Here is a 23703-nt window from a genome sequence, read left to right as displayed (position 1 = left end):
CCATCAAATAACAGAAATGCCCCTCATTTGAAGTTTTACTGTTGATTTGAAACATCTTGCCAACAAGACTGGTTTTGTGCAACACAGGGTGTGCTCTAAGAGCTCCTCTTATGTTTTGTGGGGAAAAAAGAGGCAGTGGTAGTGTCCTGCAGCTGGTGCTCTGAGAATGCAGACCAACACGACCAGCCACGTTTTGAGCTGGATGTGGCACTGCCAGGGAGGTTGTACACACCTGCTATGTTGGGCCAAGGCAATATACAGGCACAAAATTTAAAAGGGAAGTCCCACAGCCATAAGGCCAGCAGGTTTCAGCTCAGTCAAGACGCCTGTAGGAGCGCTCAGTAGCAAAACTTCAGATAGCTCAATTAATTTTCTGGAAGAAAACCTCAGTATCTCATGATATTAGAAAAGGGCTTCTGGAACCTGTAGAATTTAGGTGTTGATTTTGATTTATTCCAATGAATGATTAATTAAGTTGCTCCTTTAGTTCAACTAGTAGACAGAAATGTTTTTTTTTTTAAAGTACTTATTTTTTAAGTAATTTTTTGTTTTTTAAATCGCTTCAGTTTCCACCATCAGCTCAGCATTTCAACCCATCTCAGGCTAAGACAACAATATTAAAGCCAATGTTAAAGAGTTCTAAACAGTTTTGGTTGTGTTAAAATAAATCAGTGTTAAAATAAAAATAGGAGCTCGGTCTCCAGTCACAGTACATAAAAACTGATGGGTTAAATCAAATTACCATATGGACATGGTTGCTTCTTATGTTCTGGCACAATAGGCTTCTTCCTAAGAAAATTGTCCAGACTTGGACCATGGCGGCCAAGAGGATCATCAGGAGGCATAAATCTATAAGGAAAGAACAAAGTATTATGGAAGCAAACAAGCCTTTTCACACTTCCCATGCAATGACCAAGGATCTCAGGACTATGCTACACCATAACCTGCCATCCTGTTGTTTTTAAATCCAGGAACCTTGAGAGCAGTTTTGGAAGGCCATCTTTCTGCTGCAGGTACTGCCTGAGAGGTAGGTCATAGGAACAGACTGTGTGGACACCCCTAGACTGCTACAGACACCTTTGGTCCAGCTCAGCTGATGCTTTGTGGCAAAGCAAGGCTGAAAATAACCCATCCCACAATCGAAAGTAAAGGCTGCAATACAGGCAGCCATTTCTTAAAACACCATTCCTAGCTTTGCAAAACTGAGCTGATGGCCTGGGATTCTTGCATCAGCATTCAGGACCTCAACAGAAGTGCCTGTTTGAGGGAGCACTGAGTCCCTATCACTACAAGAAGCCAACAGCAGTAACTGCAGTTGATCTGTAGGCTGGGGTACAGTTACTTTAGATGGATCTAATCAGACAGTTGAACTACAAGATCCCCTGATGTTCATTCCAACCTGGGCTTTTCTATGACTCTAGGACTTAGGAGTCTAACCACAGGCAATCAGAAATGTTGGCTCAATATATCAACAGAGCAGGAATATTATACCATAGCCATACATCAAATATACATTGGCATACACCACAGAGAAAAAAAATAGCACAAAAAGATACAAAAATGTTGCTACAAAAACAGTTCCAAGTACTTTTAATCAGAAGACCAAATTTCCAGTTGACTGTTCCTCCTGCTTTCCTACATGTACCTTATGATTTGGGTGTAAAGTAAAAAATTCATACAAATCTTCAACCTGTCTTTTCCTCAATTATTTCAGTGGCACACATAAAGACAGAATTACTTACTTGTCATTAACAAAAGAATACATCAGCAAGCGTTCGTCTATAAACTTCTTCCACTCTGGCTTTTCATTAGCTAGATCCCTGTAGTTATCATTGGAGACAATGATGCCATCTGACTCGAAGGCCAACTTCACTATAAACCGGTCATCGTAGCACACCACCCTTCTCCCCTGCACGCGCCGGGACGGCGTGAAGACGAGAATCTTCTCCTTCTCTAATTTACGTAGGATTTCTTGATCTACAAGGAATAAGCATCAAAAGTCGAACAGAAAAGGAAAGAAAAAAGTTTGTTTAACCTCTAAAGATATTAGAGTTGATGAAGAAAATCCAAGCATTTAGGACTAAAACTGTTTTAGATGGTTATAGTCCAGTAGAAGGTGTCCCACATATGATATCTGAACTTATAGTCAGCAGTCAGCTGGCAATACTTTCAAAAAACCCTAAAAACAAATCAAAACCTACTGCTCCACACCATTTCTCTAAGACTAGCGCAGGGGACATAGTTCATGTTCCTGTGGCTCAAAAGAAAAACCATTTTATCAAAATGCCAGTGGAAAACTTCTCTGGCTGAAGGGGTAATTTCAAACACCACTGAATACAAAGACTATACCCAAATACAGCCACGGTTTTCCCATAACTGAGCTCCTTGGTGAAGACAGATCTTTTTCATCTCTTTGTAGAATCCAGCAAGAAACGTCTTTTGAAGGAATTCCAGTGGCTCACATTAATGGGACTGTCTCATCAAAGTCTGCCCATCAACAGAAGGGATACCCACAGGGACTAGAAAACCCACATTCTGTACAAGCACTCAAGTTCTCCACAAATATGAACAGCATTCCCCAGAAAACCTGATCTGATGCCATTTTGTAACCAACAGCAAAAATGGTGGTGGTTTGTTTTAGTTTGTTGGGGTTTTTTTTGTTTTTTTAACAGCAGTAATAGTTTAGACTGTATCTTTCCTTGAATGGTTTACACTTTTATATATAAATTCTTATCAAAGCCAAACAGATTTCTCTTCAATCCTTCTAAATAAGCATATTTAGCATTTTATGTAGTTCCTTCTTGTTCTACACAATCTGTCACTCACATATCCCAAAAGTATTTTATTTTCCCTTTTCCGGTGTAGAACAAGGAGCTTTGAAAGACAGGCCTCAGGCTATGAAGGAGGTTGTACCTAGTACTGGGGCACCTACCCCTAATGTTGATTCTCCTATCACTCCCCTTGGAACAGACAAGCTATGGAAGAAAAATACTCAAAAAAACTAGGCAATATCTAAAACAGCAGAAGGTGAATATGAGTCATGGCTATTAGTAATGGTTAAGATCTCAAATAACTCAACTGTTTTGTAGCATAAGAAACTTGATAGGGAACATGTTCCATCTGGGAAAAAAATATTCCAACAGGGAGAAATACAGCATTAATATTACATATAAGTAATATATTTGATACAAGCATTTATTTGTTTAGTAGAAAATGCACAAGATTCTAAAAGAAATACAACCTTTTTGTATTCAACCCCCCCACAATGTGTTAAATGATGAGTGAGAGTGAGATGGAAGGTGATTTTTTTTCCTCCTAAGAAAGAATTAAATAAGATCTGCCATGTGATGACTGGTGGGTACTGGTAAGAAAGATGAGGCTGTTGTTTAAGTCCAAGAGGCTTCTCATGAACACTGACAGCCTAGAACCATCCCCATGTTAGTCACCTAGGGGGTTTTCAAAACTCCAGCTAGCCACATATTTCAGGTGCGTATCTCTGGAAACAGAGCATCAGCACCAGGTATTTTACATGCCTGATAGCACACAGGCTTCCTGCATCCTTAGAGGAAAACAGAGGATGCAATAGTTTTACAGAAGATGCAATAACCGGCTCCGATCTTCCTCCCATTTTCAGGGTCCATGATGACCCATGGAAAACTGATTTCTCATTGCTAGACAATTGACCATTGCTAGGTCAATTCTAGCCCTGCTGCTTTCTTGAAACAGCTTTTGGGGCATTTTGCCCTATGTACACTTCAAGCGGATGTTACAATTTAATTCTAAGTGGCCAAATTTTATATTACTTAGCCAATGCTCTTCTCATACCGCAAACACTAGTACAACAAAAGAGAATGGCTTCAAGAGAAAGGCTCCACACTGCCAGTGCCGACAGAGCAACAGCAGCTTTCCAAATGTTTCCTTGTGTTAACATGCTACATTCTAGTAGCAATCAAACAAATGGAATGAAGCATTGAGAGGATCCTTCCAGATATTTGAAAATGCACATGGCAATCAAAACATGCTTCTGTATTCTTTTAGAAGCTAGAGCTATTAGTCTCAAAGGCTTCCCCTCCTTTAATGGTAGCTGTGTTGGGGCCCCCAACCCCTCTCCCCCCAAGTCTCCTTCCTCCTCTCCAAGTTCTAGGGTTTTATTAACCCCCAATTCCTTTCAGTTTTAGGGCAGTTGGAGGATGTCTCTCCAGCCTTCACAAAGAACCTGTTGGTTTGATGAAGGAATAAATACCTCTACACCAATTTTTTTTTTCTAGATAAACACACTGAAAATTAGAATTTTCAAAAGTTGTCTATTTGCTAATAGTAATGACAAAGAGGGGAACCCACTCCCTTTTTCTCTGGATAATTTCCACAACCCAAAGCATGGGCAGTGACAGGCCAGTCTGGCTGAATCTGCTCAACATAAGAAATAATACCCAGCAAATGACTAACTTCAAACCTCTTTGCTAGTAACGCTGCACGGACATAGCAGATTTTAGAAAAGGCAATCACATTCTTAAAGAGTAAGTAGCAACATAATGGAAACTTGAGCAGATGAGCAGAACAGAACAGGAGGACTTGGAGAGGGCGTTATTTTGTCTTTTTCCTGCCTATAGATCACAACGAAATTACTACACCAAAGATACTTTCTGTTACAGTCTTTCATTGCTAAAGGTTTGTTCATCTGAGCAGCAGCCCTCCTGCTGGGCAAAGCACTGAATAAACAAGAAAAGACGGAGCTTACCTGTTATAAGAGCATCTGGTCTCGACTGCTCTTTCCTCCATGCTGGCACAAACACAGTAACATCCTTGTGGCCTCTTTCCAAAAACCAATCTACTGCCAATTTGATTCCTCGACAAGAAAATACTTCTTTGTTCCCGTGGCTGAAACACACATTAAAATTCTTTATTAGATGACTTTTTCTATGACCATAAATGGAGCTCAGTAAAATGCAGATATCATAGCTGTGCTCCGTGGTTTCTAAAGGCAGCTGGGAGTCTGTCTGAGCCTTGCCCAAACACACCCATCATTTCCAAAATGGTGTGGGAGAGGGCTACTCAATCCTCCAAACGTATTTATCACCTGCACACAGATTTGACAAGCAAAGAAAAATCTAAGTAGGGGCTTTCAAATATCCTCATAGCCCAACCAAATGTATGGGAAATGATGGGCAGCTCAAAGACTTGATGAGGGAAAGCAGAAGGCCCAAAATACCAACATGAGAGTGCACTATGTTTAGGAAATGGTAGCAGATAAGCAGAGGTGTGCATAGCAGCAGGGGAAGGGACAGCAGAGCCAGCTGCTGCAGAAGCTCCACAAAGTCCTGTGTGAACAAGGAAACTGAGAGGAGAAGCCTCCAAGCCCAAGGGGATGGCAGGCACTCAAGAGGACAAATTAGGCAAACTGGAGAGATTGTCCAAAATCAACATGGCGAAACTAAGAATGTGCTTAGTAAGTATTTCAGAAGGAAAAATTAACGTGTATTTAAAAAGCTGTGAAGAGACAATTAATTGTGATCAGACAGAAGCAAAACAAAGTAAGTGTCTGTTGTGCAATAACTGTCTGGGGTAAGGCAAGAGACACAATTATGTCATTTTCTAAAGGCAGACAAGTCCCTGCCCTATTTCTACATCCAGTTTCAGGCATGACATTATAAAAGACATAGATGAAATGGAAAGAATCCAAAAGAAAGTGAAAGGAGACTGATGAGGAAAGGCTGAAGGAAGCACATTCAGCTAATCTAAAAAAAAAAAAAAAAATAAATAAAAAAAGTAGCTTGTGGAAGAGCAAACCCATCTTCCATGTATAGGAAGTAACTGAAATGGAGGAAAGCAATCAACCAATGGGTGTCCATAGAAAGGTTCAGGGAGCAGGGAGCTGCAGGATGGCTGCTGTGAGACGAATTTCGGATTGCCCCATGATGGGCACACCCAGCTCTAGCCAGCTCCACAATGCAGGAAATGGGAATGAGGGAACACCAAGGTGTGAGGATGAGGAGCTGCTCTGTGAGGAGCAGAGACACCCCCAGAGGGACTCGCACACTAGAGAACAGGAGAAGTGCAAGAAGGAAGGAGCAGCAGAGAAAAGCTGTGACATTCTGACCCCAGCCCCCTGCACTGCTCACAGCTGCTCTGAAAGGACTGACTGCCACCCGCAGCTGTGACAGGGTGTAAGAGTGACACTGTGGTGAGGCAGTGAGGAAGACACATGGTTGGAGTGAAGCAAGCTGCAAAAGGGGAAAGTCTTCTCCGTAAGTATTTTAATGTTTGTCTTTTTTGTTTCCCAATACCTGATTTGGAATTAAATATTTATATTAACTGGATAGAAATTAACTTGAATTCCCCAAGCTGAGTCTGCCTGACATAAAAAAATTATTTGATGAGTGATCTCCCTGTCATTATTTTGAGCCATGGGATTTCTTGCTTCTGCTCCTCCTGTTTTCTCTTCCATTCTGCTGGGAGGAGGCGAGCCACAGCCAACCCACTATAGTCCCACTGGATAAGAACAGAAGAGTCCTTCACTAGAGTAAGGAACAGTTATGCACTATGTTAGTAAAAGCTTTCTCCCTGATCTGTGTGACAGTCTGGTCATGGATTTTGGGATCTCCTCATTGGACATTTTGCAGAACAAGTTAGCTCCTCTGAGGCCCGTCTAGGCTCTCCACGCACAGAAGGAGACAAGCAACTTTTGTGACGTCTGTCCCAAACCTGCAGCTCTGTGTAGCAGAAGAAACACAGCGGTATGGAAACAAGCCATCACTTTTCACTTGGCTGGCTTGTCACTTATAGCAGGTATGCCACAATCTGCTTTCCAGAAGAGTAAAAGACAATTCTTTGTCTGTGATTAGTGAAGGGGCAATATCTTGACGGATAGCCACAGGAATTTTAAAAGTCCCTTCTCCTTGTGTATTTTGAGGTAAATAAAACACCAGAAAGGTATTTAAAAACATTTTCCCCCTCGGTAGGAAAGTAAGTACCTACTTTTCCCACCTTTCTAAAACATAGCACTGCTGTGTCTTTCTTAACACTGTGGGAGCTTGAATAATTGTGCAATAGACAAAACGCCAAAGAAGAAGTCAGAAAACTTTTGCAAAAATGTTCTGATTTCAGAAGCCTGTGAAGGAAGTGGCGTACACTTGCACCTGTGTCAAGAGAGAATGAGTCATGGCTAACACCTCTTACAAAGCATCATTCTCAGCAAAGGCTGTGTTGAAGGTTACAGATCGCAAACAAAAGGGGAAAAAAAGAAAAGGAAAAAAGAAAAGACGAGCCCACTACCATTAATTGGATTTAAGTGAGGAAGTGTCCTGCTTCCTCTTCTAATGAAACTGGGGATACTACTTGCAAATGTAGGCATATACTCTCATATTGCAGTTGTTGCCAGCTGTAATGATCAAAGCTTGTAGATTTTAGCTGGCATGGGGTACTCAAAGGATAGTTTAAGCCCCTCTTCTGTGCCTTTAGGGCTGCACTAGGAACACTGTCAGGAGCAATGTATCTGTGTACCTCAATATCCTGCTCAGTTATAATTATAGGCCTCTCCAGTAATGCATTTCCAGTTTTCTATGATCGTATCACACAATACAGTATTACATCATAACACTGTAATAATAAAACACAGACCAGAATTTTTTCTAGGCATTGTTTTATACTGTACAACTATCCTCACGCTTCTTTGGCCACAAGAGCAGTATCTCTGTTTATTTCAAAACTTACCCAGGAATGGGAAACCAAACTGCACACGGATGTGACACACTTTCAGGGCACATGCACGCAATGCATAACAACAATGGCCAACAGAATTTCATCCATGGTCTAATTCCATCTTTCCTCAGCAATGCAAGATTGGGACACTTGGTGCACATCCAATGCTCAGGGAGCAGGCATAAGGCCTCCTCTGCAAAGCCTGAGTCAAGAGGTTACTGCTCATGCTATCAGCAGGCTGCAACCATAAACAAACTGTATTCCATTTTAAAACAGTCAGGAAGATCTTGTTCCAGCTATTAAATTCCAGTGGAATCACTGTACTGTGATTACTCTACACAATCTCCATGGTTTCAAGAGGATAAACCCACTTTTCACTTCTGACAATGAAAAAGTGGTGGGTTAGACTATAGCTTAGCAGCACTAGGTTTCCTTCTGCAACTCTGAGAAATAATTTCAGGAAAAAAATTCCTGGACTCTTGGAAAAAAACAGACATCCCTGGCTATTGCTTTCCATCAGGTTATAGTTCAGGCTATGCTTTTAAAGGCAAAGGGAGGACCAGGCAGTTCAGCTCCTTAATTTTCTATTGCCAAGTACAGACTATTAAAATTCTTTCATCCAGAACACAAATTTTAAATATAATTAAACTGTATGAAGCAGAAATGGGGAATGCATTACAATGCATACCAGCTATTCTGCACTGCTGAGCAAGTGAATTTGTAACTTGTATAAATCCTAACTTTTTTCTGCTCCTTTTCAGACACGTGCCTAAGCTTGGATCTGAGCGGATACAAATTCCAAAGAATTTAAATCATTAGTGAGAAACTCTGTGAAAGAGATGTGCAATTAAAATTTGTTCTTTTGTTTTGTTTTTATGCAGATTTGATGCTCCTCATTTTGTATCTTTCTGCTTCATCAGCTTTATGACACGTCATATGGTGAAAAGACTAAATCATGCTACTGCTGCTGACTTCTTTTCCTTCTTCTTAGTTGTGAAAAAGATGAGATTTTCTTCGCCAAGAAACTTCCTTTAAAAAATCTCTTTCCAATAATTAGGAATTTGAGAAAGCTCAGACCACTCAGGTTGACAGCTGCAGCCCTGTATGAGATATTGGTTTATAGTACTCTAGTTTTATTTGCTGACTATGTTTCATGTACCACTCTCGGCTGAAAGATAAAGTATATTCATATCATGTATGAATGATTCTTTTTGCCACCACTTTTATATTTAGTCTGTTGATAGCTGTAGTTTTATTTTTAAATGAAAGAAAATAAAGTAGCATGTTTCCAAAGCAAAAACAACAATCAAGCAAATTTTAAGCTAGGAGAATTAGTAAGAAGTGTAAAACTTCTGATGAGAACACTTTTCATTTTCTCTGTTACCTTTCTAGACCCCAAATCAGATTTCCTAGTGACTGTTTTGGAAAGACCTGGTACACACGCTTAAAAGACTCTTTAGAATACTTGCAAGATTTCTAGTGTGGTCTAATACAATATCGAAACCAACACCGAGATTCTGAAAGCTACAGAAAACACACATGCTGATGACAAGAGGCAAGGTCTACAATAATGTCTGTTGCATATAGGTTTTTGTACAACTGAAATCTGGACACATCCACACCCTTACCATGTAAAAGCATACTGACTAAAAGCAAGAACAAAACTAAAACTCATACCTGCCCACTATGAGTTATTACAGAGTTACCAAACTATTTTCTTCCATCATATCATGGGAGGAAGAGTGTTCAGTTCATAGCACAGACAGAGAAGAATTTCCACCCTGTATCATATCAGTGACTCATAACCCTGGCAGCCAGGTTTGCAACTAGCCTCATACCCTTTTAATTACTTCTTTTTAAGCTCTACTAATTCCCTAATTACAGAAATCACTTGTCCCAAACCATTTTTCATTAACTCAAGCCTTCTATCAGTCCTGCATTTGTTCCCTCTACATATGTATATTTTGGTGCTGACATGAAGTAGACAGAACAGGTGCCAAATGTTTTTTTCCATTAGCCCAAATTACTTCAATGCTTCAAGGTGTTTTAAAGAAAAAAGCCTTGGAAGCTGTCACATACTTCAAGATACCTTTTGCCTGTAAGGCTTCCAATGCTGGAGCACTCTGCAAGTGCAGCGGGTGCTGTCTCCAGCCACAACTGCAGTGAGTCTCTGTCTGAGCACGAGCCACACACTCAGCACTTAAGGTCAAAACAGGCAATGAGAAGCTACACTCAAAGATGCCAGTGACAAGCTCTACCCATGTGATTGTTAGTGGCTGGAAAAATACTTTTATCTATTCCTTAAAGGGCCTTCTCAAAATAAACTAAAAAAATAGACAGATAGTGCTACTGAAAGATAAATGTCTGAATAAAGGTGCCAAGATACAACCATGCAAACTCAGCAACACAATCTGAGGAGAACCTAATGCAGCTACACTGTTAGTTTGTTAAAATAAATGAGCAATTAAATTGTCACATGAAAACTCCACATGGCATAGATGAGACAACTGAGCCATCCTTTGGCTGACACAATGTCCAGTTGTGGAGAACCTTCTTGTGTAGGCGGGATACCAGTGAACCTTTTACTACAGCCTCAGGGCTAACACATTGGACCAAGGCTCAGATGCCTGAACACAGATGTCTAACACTGGTTAGGCAGCCCACTGACACTTCCTGCAGCTGAATGCCACTCCTGAATGGCACTGGGGGCTCTGCCCACGACTGTAAGGCCTGGGTGTATGTTTCTGGTGCCACCAAGCACCTACAACATCTACAGCTGGCAGGATGGCTGCACACAAAAGCTGGAAGAAAACTGTAAAATACCTGTCTTTAAAGTGGGAACGTATTTAACTAAAAAACAACTCCCCAAATCAGCATCTTCCTCTTCCCAAACAAAAATTAGTACACTGCTCATCTCATGCTGTGTTTTCCTTTGTGCAATGATGTACAATCAAGGACCATTTAAATACACAGGCCAAGGTTTTCCAGAAAGGGAAGCTGAAATGCATCACCTCCATGGTCTGGGAATCCCAAGTGTGAAGTTTTCAGAGGAATCTATTTGCCCAAAATAAGATCAATTGATTTCACTCTGCAAATCAAAACAGCATATGATCGAAATACTTCAATTGTTTTGCCCATAAACTTCTGAAATTTGTTGTCTAAAACTAATAATAAAGTAAGTAAAATAATCAAATAATTTTACATCAGTGTTATCTTCATGTTACAGTCTCTGTAGGCACAGCAGACTTCTTTTCTGCCGGTAAGTTTTCAGAATAAAGTTTTATATATATTTGAAACAGTCTTTTCATAGTCAGCAAATAAAGTCTGAAGGCACCCAGGGTACCTAGGGAAAACTAATATGGAACAGAAGCAAACGAATAAAATGGCTATAATTTTCTCACTTCTTTGTAACTAACCACTTTGTTCTTTATTCCTTATTTCTTGGTGGTAAAACCCTTACTTCCATTTCAGCAAAGAAAAGTATCATAACAATAACCAATTTTAGGCCATTTTCAACATCCTAACCTTAGCCTTGAAAAGGACAAGCAAAGGCAAAGGACTGTGCAAATATGCTGTCATATATTTCTCTCTTCAGAAGGAACTCCTTTGTTCTCAATCTTAGCAGTAAAGAAAAGTCTTAAAAGGGTCAAAAGAGAACCTTAAAACCTTGCCTCTGTTGCTTCATGGAGAAACAGGACCTTCCCCCCTTGAGCCCAAACTAGGGAGGCTCAGGTGAAGAAGCTGGGGATGCATGAAAGAGCAAGTCCAAGAATTCACTGGAGAACAGAGAGACGAAGGGGTGACAGTGATGACAAAGAGCTGACAATATGCCATTATTAGAGGGATAGAGTTCACCTTCTTTTGCTTACCTCAATTATATAAAAGGAAAATTTAGGGTAGCTAGACTCTTACCACACAACAATGGATACAGAACTAGCAGTGACCAGTATCAATGCTAGTGCAGCTTACACTAAATAAGGTCCTGAGTTCATTTTTATGGAGGATAAATGCCTCTCTCACCCACATGGACCAATGTTCTAAATGAAGATGTTGCTTTACAATATTATTTTCTACATGCAATACACCCAACTCACCATATGAAGCAGAGTTAGAACTACACAGTTCTCTGGAAAACTGACATAGGTCACTGCTCAGGCATGGCATGACTGAACCCTGGGTCCTATCACTTAGTTCAGCCTCACTCCCTGCTGTGGGAAGGGTCTATCAAGGTCCACAATAGCTCTAGGAGCTTATCTAATTTGCCGTTCAGCCCTGATTTTACGTTTATATACAGTCTCATCTATAAGAACATTCTAACAATAAAAGTTGATGTTTAAGGCTTAAACTGTGGGTAGCCTTCCTCTTCTGGAAAGGATTAGGTCAACACCAAGAAAGGTAGAATAACAAAACACAACCAGATTTGAAGTATCCCATAGAAGCTAAATAGCAATTTTTCAAGTCATAGCTTGCAAAAGCTGCCTTTCTGCTATTCAGTTGAAAGAGGATGTTTTCTTTGTTTTTAAAACTTCAGCCAATTCTCCGTATACACAAGATACATTTGATGACTCATGTACAGTTTAAGGCACAAATGACAAGCATGTCATATGAAAGTTAAGGGAAGCCTTCCAAATGTTACCAAAAGGCAGAAAAATGGAGTGTTGGGTTTTTCTGAATCTACAGTTTGCTAAAGCAGCTTAGTCTGGGAATAGTCAGACTTAGTCTGGGACTAGTCTGGGAATAGTCACCAGACTAGACTGGTATACATCCAAGCTCTGGCTTGCCAGAGTGAGTTGCTCTGACCTAGGCTGTTCTGCCAAGTAAGTTGTTCTGTGCTGCTCTAAAAGAACTCATGAATCCATCTTCATTAGATGCAACCAGTTCCACAAATATGAACATCCAGTCACATAATCAGACATATCCTTTCTCCTTTGTCTAGGACCGAGTCGTCCTCCCAATGACAAAAACATCAGGTTATGTTTACATGTCTAATGGAAAAGTAATCGTTTCTGATTCCCCCCACTCTCTGAATTAGGAAGGTAAATCAACTCATTTTGCAGCCACCCAGTCACTAGATGACACGCAGATAGGAAAGCATTCCTGGCAGTGGGACAGAGGCAAGCCTGAAAGTAAATCACTCTGTGTCACTCACTGGATGTTTTGTGAAACTACATCCTTAACAGTCATGGAATGGAGACACAGGGTAGCACAGCGTTTGATGCTTCCAGACGGCAGCCATCTCATCCTACTTAAATTATTGGATATCAGTCACCTCAATTTTCTCCCTAAAACTTTCCCTCTCCATCAAATACATCCTTCAAATTAAAATTAGTAGCTCTTATCTAGAATAATTCTAATAGTAAAAACCTACTGCAACAGTAAATGGTATCATCAAGTATGTGCATTACAACAACATGGGAGTAAGAATACAGATCACAGTTTAACCATTCCTGTGATAATATGTGAGAAAGCTTCCAAGAACACCTCTCAAAAGACTATTTACAGTCTTGCTTAGGGCACAGGCCCATTTCCCTTTAGCAGTTCCAGAGTCAACTCATTGGCCACCACTTGGAAGAGCAAAGAGGAAAGACAAAACTGTGATGATTTATAGCTACCCATAACAGGACTCTGGACATTTACATATAGAAATCTTAAGAAGACTGAACTGCAAGTGAACTCCTGTCTCTCTTGCATGTAAAAGCTGAAATCTTTACAGTATTTGAAGTGTTTAGTTACTAGTACCTATTTTCTTGAAGGGGAAAGGACAGATCCTATGGGCTAACAACTGGTTGCACAACTGGCATCAGCAGCTGAGACTCATCTTTTACATACATAGGACTGATGTAGAGGCAAGGTTAGAGGGCAGAGAAGAACTGAAATCTGACTGAACTGCTGCACTCAAAGGTGATTAGTGGCATCAAGTTCAGCGGAAAGTCAGTCAGTATCTGTGTACTCCAGGGACTGACACAGGGGAACACATTGCTTAACATCTTCATAATGACCATAATAACAGAACAGAGTTCACCCCCAGCAAGTCTGCAGAGGATGCTCAGCTGGGAGGAGACCACCAGATGGGTGTACTCTTATTCAGAGGGACCCTGGTCAGGGTAGAGCAATGGGCGAGCACATACCTCAGCAAACTCAACAGAGAGAAACACCAATCCTGCAGCTGCAGAGAGCTAACACTAATCACCAGTACAGGCTGGGGGCTGATCACCCGGAAAGCAACTCTGAAGTGAAGGACATTGTAGTTCTGGTGAACGCCAAGCTGATCATGAGGCACCAATGTGCATTTGCAGCACAGGTGGCCAACAGGCCCCTGGGCTGCATTAGGAAAAGCACTGCCAGCAGGTCGAGGTAGGGGATCCTTCTCTACTCACACATCTGGAGTGCTGGGCTCAGTTCTGGGCTCCCCCCATAGAAGACAGATATTGACAATACTGGAGAGAGACCAGTGAACCACAACAAAATTATCAAGGGACTCGAGCACCCTTCATACAAGGAGGAGGGGCTGAGAGATCTGGGACTGTGTAGCCTAGAGAGAAGAAGGCTTGAGAAGACCTTATCCATGTGTCTAAATACCTGATGGGAAGAAATAAAGGGAACAGAAACTGATTTCTCATTGGTGTCCAGTGACAGAAGAAGAGGCAATGGGCACAAAACAGAATATTTTGAGAAAATGTTGCTTAAACATAGAATAATGAAACTTTCTTACAATTAGGGCATTCAAACATTGGCCCAGAGAATATGTTGAGTCTCCATCTGTAGAGACATTTGAAACCCAGCTGGACATGGCCTTGAAATGAGGTGGCTCTGTGTAGGGATCTCCAAAGGCACCTTTCAAATGGAATGATTCTGTGATTACATTTGGTAGAAAACAAGTAAAGACCTGTTAATTTGATTCTTGGATACAGAACAACCATTTTATTAATAGATTTAATCTGTTCTAAGGCCCTGCAGCATGCATCACATGTATTCATGGTTGGTTCATTTGATGGAGGTGGTCAAGAAAGTAAATTGAACATAGGAAGGCAGATCCTAAATATTTATGCTAATTAAGGAAAAATGACAGATCTGGAGCTAATTTTACAATGTGTTTAGTACAGTTTGTAGGAGAAGCTGAACCTAAATCCACCCACCAAGTCTGAGCCATGCTAACTAGCTAACACACAACCATTTTGGATTTATGTGGTGTACAATAAAAACCCATTTTAGAAGTCTCTGGATAACTTCTTGGTTGAGTGCCACAATCATGTTTGTTCAACTGGACATGCCTCCTCTACAGCTCAAGTTGAACTAAGAGATAAGGAATGACACATCCAGCAGAAAGATCTCACAGAAATTTATCATATTGCAAAAGCAATATTCTTGCCTTATGTGCTAACTCCTTTACTTAAAAAAACCCCAAACCCCATCATATTGGCATAAATAAGTGGTATATTTAAATTTAATTTTAAAAAGCTTAATTTAAAGGGAATTGACTTAATTAGAAGCTAAAGAAAGTCCCATGGAAATGCCAGGGGCCTTTTTAGCCCAGGAAAGTCTTGCATTAACTTTTATTCATAAGCTAATGAAAACCACATCAAGTTGTCAGAAAACTAGAACTGACCTCCTAAACCTTGCTGTTAGTAATCAGATAATCCTTATGACTTACTGAAACAATTACCAATCAATTGATCATTTAATAATTTATACTGCCATAAAAACCTAATCTCTCAGCATGTCTCACAGCCATTTCCTTCTCTCTTTAATCACCGACGAAGCATTAACCTCTCGCCTTCAGAGGCAAATTACTGGTTATGCACCCAGATGACCGGGTCAGGATCACTGAATGCTGTAGGTAAATGTGCTATCCATGGGCATGTAAGTGAAAGTCATCTTTCACACACTAATCTCAACAATTACTGGCAATAAAACCTAACTCCAAAACTGATCACCAAGACCAATGTTATGGGCTGATCAGTTCCCACAGATTAGCCGACTAAGAAGTATCCCTTAAGCTGCTTAATTCTATATCACTATTTTATAATCTTAAGGAATCTTACATATGCTGTAACTTTCTGTATGTAACACCATCCAGCAATTGCCTGTAGCAACGGTGACCACCAAAAATTAAGGACTAGAGTGGGAATAAGGAGGAGAGATTTGATACCTGCTTACGAAGGGAGATTGGCATTAACCTCTAGTTGCTCTAACAGTGAATAGTATACCACTGAAGTCCTACAGACCTGCTTGATCACAATATCAGCATGCTGTGTGGTTGACAAAGACACTTACAAGAGACCCTGCATACAGTATAAGGTAGTCACACCAAAAATCAGTGCTTGAACTGATGGGCAAGACCCTTCTGTTTCCATTTAAATAGAAAAGCAAAACCTTAATGGTCACATACCTCATTGCAACATTGCTGCCATCAATAACTACTGGCCTCAGGTTGTCTCCATCCTCTGTCACATCCTCCTGCAGTGGAGACTCTGACCTCTGAGACTCTATGGAAGACGCTTCACGCATTACACTAGTGTTAGCATTAGTTACAGTCTGATCAGTCTCAGTTTTATTCCCAAGTTTGACAAGTTCTCCCAAAATATCATTTATTAAAGCATCAGTACCAAGTTTATTTAGTACAAGTTGAACCTGCTCTTCAGAGTAACCCAACTTAAGTGCAAACTCCAGTTTGGTTTGATACTCTTTCACCACATCAGGAGGCTTTTTGACTTCCTTAGGTACTATCTGAGCCTCTTCTATCCTAAAGTCTTGCAAGATTTCATTTCTTTTTAATATATGAGGCTCTAAGCAAGGAGATCGGCACAACTGTCGGTGAGTCTTAGGCAATAAATGTGACTCCGATGCAGAATTATTCAGTCTCTCTGAATCATTATCAGAATTTGTGCTTTCTTCAGAGTCACAACTGGAGCTTCCAGAAGTCTCTTCAGATGCCTCCTTTTCTCTGTCTTCTTTCCTAGAATTAACCTTATCCATCGTTGGCTTCTCCGCCATCGACCAAGGTACAATTGCATTTATTTGTGTGCCAGTGCTCCCCACATAAAGGTGGCCTAAGTCATGCCCCAGATGATCCTTCAAGCCCATGAAGCTGCTGCATGTACTTGACTCCACTTCGCTGTTTTTCTTGTATTCCTGAATATAAAGTGTTCCGTATTCCTAAAGAGAAAACAAAAACGTTGCAACTGGTTACACGCATTACTTGTTTTCCATTTTCTTGCTGCTTCCTCAGAACTGCATTTATTCTTTTGCAGCAGAGAAATCAAACTTCTTTCTTTTTTAAAACATGGAAAGCTTTTTGTGGGAAAAACTTCCTAAGAAATATCTATAGCTAAGAGGATAAATAACTAACCATCTGTCTTCTGAATGCATCAAATGTTTTTAGTTATACATTTCTAGAAATGAATTTATGAAAGAATACAAAACTAAACACTCCAAGTTTACCTACTGTAATGCAGGGACAGGAGTACAGTCATTATTTAAAAACAATGAGATATTTCTTCTAACATAAGGCTATGTTGTAACAATGAAAAAAAAAGTAACTATAAAATACATTAGAAAAGCAGTATTTCACAGAAAAGAAAAAAAATAGTGTAGTGCTAGATTCTCTGGCTTATTAGTAACAGAAAACATGATTAAATAAAAACTTATTGGCCCTGAAAGACACTATCAGTTCAACTGAATACACTCAAACTATTTCTGAATTCCCTTATAAAGTGATAATTAAATCAAGAAAGACTAATTGCTCTCAACAGAGCGTTGTATTACTCACACATACAGCATTTAGGGACATGGATTGATCTAATGGCCAATAAAGCCAATCGAAGTCTTTCCACTAATTCCAACAGACCATTCATCAAGCCAACAAGGCAACAAAATTAAAAGCTGATTTCAGCTCCCGCACTAGATCTGTGCAATAATTTTGATAAATCAAAACTATACATGTATAGATATGAGCCATTTGGAAAAAATGGAAGAAAAGAAGCTGCAGTTTTCTGGACTTCATATACTTGCTGTATTGAATTTTCTTGAGGAATTTTGTGTAGCAGTAGTTATACGGAAGTTAGTTACCCATTTCATCACAAACATTACTTCAAGAACCTACATTGAAAGGAAGATTGCTATCTCTTACCCTTAATTTGTTCTTTTGAATAGGAACCTTTGCTAACTGCTTCAATAAAGAAAATAAAACATAAATCATTTCGCATAAAATAAAAATGGACCATATGGACCAATTGTACTGCAAGGTTACCATGAAAAAGAAGAATTTAAATTAAGGAAAGTCTATGAAACAAAGAGTTCTTTCAGACTTCCATCTTGCAAAGCAGAATATAAAGCAAGATATAGAGACAAAGGATTTCACTTGAACTTAAAAATTCTGTCAGCAAATACATTAACTCTCCCATCCCCTTACAGATGAGCATTTAAGATTGATGCAGTATTTTTAAAATACAGTGTACTTTCCTCCTCTTGTGATGAAGATTTGAGAGTGTGCACCAGAGAATTTCATCAAGGCTTAAGATTAGAGAGAATCAAACAAATAATCCAATCCATGGTTCAGCAGAAGTAGATTCTAAAGGCAGAGAGTGCCAAGACATCACCATTGTTGTAGAACATTCTGGTTATGGGGCACAAAATCTTACTTTACCTAAACATTTCTAGTTAACATAAATAAATCTTATCTATCATCAGTGCTTTCATCTCCAACATCTTAATCCCAGCAAGACTGATAGGGAAGAAAAAAAAGTTTTATTTAGATCTTATCTTGCTAGAAGGCAGTAGGGCTGTAATTCTCAGGCAGTGTATTAATGTATATTGCCTTCTCTCAATGCAAAGCTTTAGGATTTCAAGCAACCCACAGATTAAATATAACAAGAATTTAGGAAATTAACCTTTTTACATGGTGGTTTATTAACTAAGATAATACACTTGATAGCACAGAGGTAGTAACAAATCACAATATTCCAATAAAAAGATACAGTTAAAACCCCAACACTGTGGCCTTCACAGAACTGACACTGACACACACACACACACACAAAAATTAAAACAAATCGCAAACAAGCAGCCCCTATTGGAAGCCAGGCTGCTTAGCAACCAGTCTCTAGTTGCTAGGATGCACTCCTTTAACATACCATCATGAATACTAGCACAGCCAAAGAATAATTTGGTATGAACAAAAGCCCATGAAAGAGAGCGGGACTTAAGTGCGTCTGGTTTCCCCTCAGAGAACAATGCAGCTGCCAAACCAATCTGGAAGCCCCGACATCATTGTTCCACCAACCCCACAATCTGCTCTGACTCGAGGAAGTCTAGTTAATGGGCAATACTTTTAAGCTGGACTGAAAAGTTGAGCTGGCTCATGTACCGCTACTGCAGAATACAGGGAGATAATGGGTCACTGCCTAAATCCGTGTACTGTGAAATGTCATTTTAGTATTGAGCTAAAAGTGAAGGGAGGGGTTTTTTGGAAGGAGGGGGAAGAAGACTATGTATATTAACAGCATCAAATACTGAAAGCCTGAAGTGCATAAATTAGAAAGAGGATTTTTTTTCCTTTTTTAGTGTTAGTTAAAATAATACTTAAGCCATTCCCCAATCACTCCTTTCTTGAAGTTTAAGTGCTTTACAGCAACTACGGTCATAACACCCTCCAGTGGGATTCAAAGAAGTCACTAGCATATGAATGTGTCTGAAGATCAGGCATTATATGAAACGTATTTTAGATGATTTGCACATCAACTGCATATGAAAAATGACCGCAGCCTGAGCTTGGTCCATTGTTAGGAATATATACATAATCAGCCTCTCATCTATCTGCCTTAATTCTCCTGTCAATCTCCATCATGCTCCAATATATAATTGCTTGTTTTGCAAAGAACTCGACTGTTTTTCAAAAACTATTTAAAGAATTTAATAATGAAAGCAGCAGCTTTAACATCTCCCACAGATAATACATGGTTATTATATTATTGCTTTAAAAGAGTAGCTAAAATTGTATTTGGACTGTAAATCCAAAGCTAAATATTTCTGAAACAGTTTTGCATACACAGTACACTATTCCTGGCATTTGGCCTAAACCCTACATGCAAATTGTATTTATTTTCAGACAAATTTTTACAATGCCTGGGAACTTTCTATATCGTACTTGTGGTCAGCAGCATGTCTTAGAAACATTACACTTTGGAGCTCCCATCATGATGTCCTTTATGAGATTCACTGACTAGAACCATGGAAATCAGATGTCACTGTTGAATGCTGCTGATTATTTTGTCTTGGTTTGGTTAGTGATGAGCAACATGCCAGGCAGTCAATTTGAATGAATTTGTATTCCAAATAAAAACTAGTGTACCCATATACAGGACAACGAAGCTCATGAAAACCAGAAAAGGTCACATGTATCTAAGGAGCATCATCAGCTAAGAACTCCTTTATGTACAAGGAGCTTTTATCACACATGTGTTTTTAAAGTATGCTGACTGATACAATGCAATATAACTAAGAAAAGCATCTACTATCAATTCTGACTCAAATGAGAGAGAAAAAAAAAAACCAAAAACTCCAGTCATTAAAGTCTTCACCTTTTGGTTATGCTCACCACAGCTCAGTAAAAGAATTTGTATTTATAAAAATGTTAAAATGGGTAACTCCCAATTTAGACATAGCCAGGATAACATAAGTTTTAAACTGTAGCCTATTTGAAACTACAGTATCTCACAGTGTGTTCACTGTTAAAGACTTTAAGTACTGTACATACATTTATCAAGCATAAATATAATAATCCAGATGAGCACTTCATTGCAGAAGAATCTTTTACCATTTCTTAGAAGTTGCAACTATTTCCCACTAACCATTAACAACAATCAGCCCATCGGTTCACCTCTGTACAAAACAGAAATATTTCTCAAAGGGATGTGGGCAACTAGATCACCTAATCTTTTACTCTGTATTCAGAATATTTTCCACTTACAGTTGAGCACAAAAGAAGTAATTTAATGCAAATTTAGTTCACAGAGGAAAATAACAGAGTAAAGTAATGTTGTGTGGCAGAGTATAACAAAAAATGCGTATTCTCAAAAGACCATCAACAAGTTTCTGAAGATACACTCTACAAGGAAATAGCTCAACATGTTTTCACACAGGTAGACTTTTCCTAAGTCTTCTAAACACAAAATGGAAAATATTGAAATAATTTTGTTGAAACACTCACTGCTTGTCACAAACAGAAGAGCAGAGTTTATCAGAAAAAAAAGAACGTATCCGTTATCCAAATGATAAAGATACTGCAACAATGCAAATAAAATAATGAATATGTAATAAATACCTACTGCTCTAGTTTCTATGTATTTAATTACCATTGTATTTGACCGAGTGCTGTTGTCTGCATCATTCTATCCAACAAAGGAGGGATGTCCCATTGAACAGATTGGTTAATGCTCTGGGGCAACAGATGTCTACTGGAACTGCAGGAGACCTGCAACTGGTGGCCTGCCCATCTTCTGAAAACTTTCAATAGACTCATGCATATGTTCACACAATAGGGCATGTGGTAGAAATGCAAACCTCTTTTTAACCCTTTTATATGCTCTCTTTCCCTCTCAACTGATATATGAAGGTCTTTGTTTTGGACTTTTTTTTTTTTTTTTTACAGGATCCTTGGAATACAGGTTCATGGAGTACAGTGTTTGCTCTTCAGCCTGACATCTGAACTCAAAAACATAAAACAAAACAGATTAGAAACTTTATAAAAACAACAGGGCTAGATCTGACACACTGGTAACTGGTTTTCAAAACTCAAAACCTTTGACTGTAAGGCATTCCTATCTGAGAGCACCCTAATGCTCAATCTTATGCTACAGTATCTTCAGATAGCACATAATGGAGCTCTTCCTATTTCCACAAACACGGTAAATTTCACCCATGGTGTGGTATAAAGGAAAAGGTTTCTAATTTTGTTCTTCTTTAAAAGCTTTTTCTAATAGTCACAATTTAAGTAACAGCTTATTTGCAAAAAAAAGGGAAAATACCTGCAACTTAAAAGTTGAAACCTCTCCTTCGCCCCAGTGGGCTAGAGAATTCATTCTGTTGATGCCTACTGCCTACCATTTCCAAATTCTGGGAATGGCACCATTACTGATGCTTTCAAAAGTTCCTTAGTAGAATGCACTGTGTGAGATCAATGCTCTTTAATACTTAATCCTGGCACATAACTGTTTTTTTTCCCCTCTTTTACCAAGAGACACCCAAAGTGTGCAAATCTCAGCCGACTAGCTCGTTGTCCAAACGCAAACTGATAAGGCTGCGACACCAGAAAGGTGAACCATCCCGTTTGTGCAGAGAGAAGCCCCTCTATACTTACGTTGGCTGGAAAACACACAGACATTGGTTTCTCGTAGCTGTTCCAGAAGCAACTCCTTAACACGATTTCAGCTGCAGACTTCAGGCAAGCAAGCAGAACAATGAATGGACGAACAGATGGACCCGCGATGTCTTTGCTTAACCTACTACTGAGCGGCCGCGGAGCCAATCACGGCCCGCAGAGCTCACAATTAGTTGGCTGGGCAGATGCAAGGCAACCTCCCCACCCTGCATCAGGTTCGGAGGTTTCTAAGATAAGCAAGTTGATGTCATTCTCAGGGTCTGCCCCGGGCAGCATGTGTATTAACGAGGGGTGTGCAGCAACAATAGGCCATACAAAAGAGACTAGCAGGCAGCTGCTGTATGAGAGCCAGAGTCATTAGGGAGCAGGCTGCCAACAAGAAACACCTGGCTTGGGCAGACTTCAGCTTCTCCTCATTGTTTCTAATTCATGAAACAAAGAAAAGAATTATTTTTTAAGTAGTAAAAATTGTGAGTTTCTATTAAAATATATCAGTTTGAAGGAATATAACCCCTTCTATTACGGAAACAAAGTTCTTTGTCAGGAAAAATATTAAAGAAAAATAAATCTATCAGGAGCTATTGTAGTCCTCTTTTCTTGTTAGCAAAATTAATCATAGTGGTATAAAGCACAAGGAGGTATGAAAGGAGCCCACACTAAACACTGAAATGTATTCAGAAACTGCTTTCTGAATTTTTGACACTTTTCTGCATTACTCAATAACTGTGACAAACAAACTTGCATTTACACACAACTCTAAGAGTACTTGTGGGTAATTTCCATGAAGGGGGTCAAAGTGTTTAAACTAAAACCACATAAAATTAATATATGAAATAATGGATATTTTAAAGCAGTTGAAACATTAGAGCACTTGATAGAAAGGAACTATGAACCACTCTTTTGTTCTGGAGTTCTTTATATTTGTTTGCAACAGAATTTCTTTCCTCTTTTATTTTTTTACACATCTGTTCTAGATGCCAAGATCTTTCCATCTCTTCTTGATGACAGAATATTTGAACAGAAGTCTGGAGTTATGCGATAGCCAACTCCATACTGTTTTTATTTTCAATTGAATTCACATAGAAACAAACTCCAGTCCACATCTCCCCTCACTGCCCAACATTTCCACTGGCCAACACAGACATTTAGCAGCATAATCATAGCAAGGTTTGATGCTTGATAAAAAAAGGTGGCACACTGTGGTCTTTCATATAAGAATTTGCCACTGCTGATAACTTCAACTGAAGACAGGTCAACACACAGAAGGGAGGGATTCTGCATTTGCAAATGTTCATCTGAATGATTACTAGAAAAGCATATTTACTGAACTTCAGCATCATTACATGACTAAAAGCAATAATGAGAACCAGAGGCAGCTGTCCTCCTCTGCTTGCGAGGACAGGCAAACTGCTGAGAAATATCTACCGTGATTTAACAGAAGAAAAAAATGAGAATAGGTTTGCTAGAACTGTTTGGAGTAACTTTCCAAGCTTTATGCGGATATTAAAGCAATTCAACACAGTGAATGAAATTACATACTGTCATGCTATTACACTGATGCACTTATCAGGTGCCCAGATATTCAACTTCAAAGAAGAAACCCCAACTACAGCTTCTCTGCACTGTCC

At 39.4% G+C, this 23703-nt stretch overlaps 1 protein-coding gene across 1 annotated transcript in view; it reads right to left on the bottom strand.

Annotated features, from left to right (window-relative positions):
* ZC3H12C (zinc finger CCCH-type containing 12C) overlaps nt 1-23703 on the bottom strand; it is a 38796-nt gene that overhangs the window by 2689 nt on the left and 12404 nt on the right. The window contains exons 2-5 of the mRNA XM_066313025.1: nt 16088-16854; nt 4739-4878; nt 1743-1977; nt 743-849 (exon numbers count right to left, since the gene is read on the bottom strand). Coding sequence (XP_066169122.1) covers nt 743-849; nt 1743-1977; nt 4739-4878; nt 16088-16782 — 1177 coding nt within the window. The 5' untranslated portion in view covers nt 16783-16854. The remainder of the gene's footprint in view (nt 1-742; nt 850-1742; nt 1978-4738; nt 4879-16087; nt 16855-23703) is intronic.

The sequence above is a fragment of the Sylvia atricapilla genome, chromosome 2 (genome assembly GCF_009819655.1).
Source record: "Sylvia atricapilla isolate bSylAtr1 chromosome 2, bSylAtr1.pri, whole genome shotgun sequence".
Taxonomy (NCBI): domain Eukaryota; kingdom Metazoa; phylum Chordata; class Aves; order Passeriformes; family Sylviidae; genus Sylvia; species Sylvia atricapilla.
This window is presented reverse-complemented; position numbering and strand designations above follow the sequence as displayed.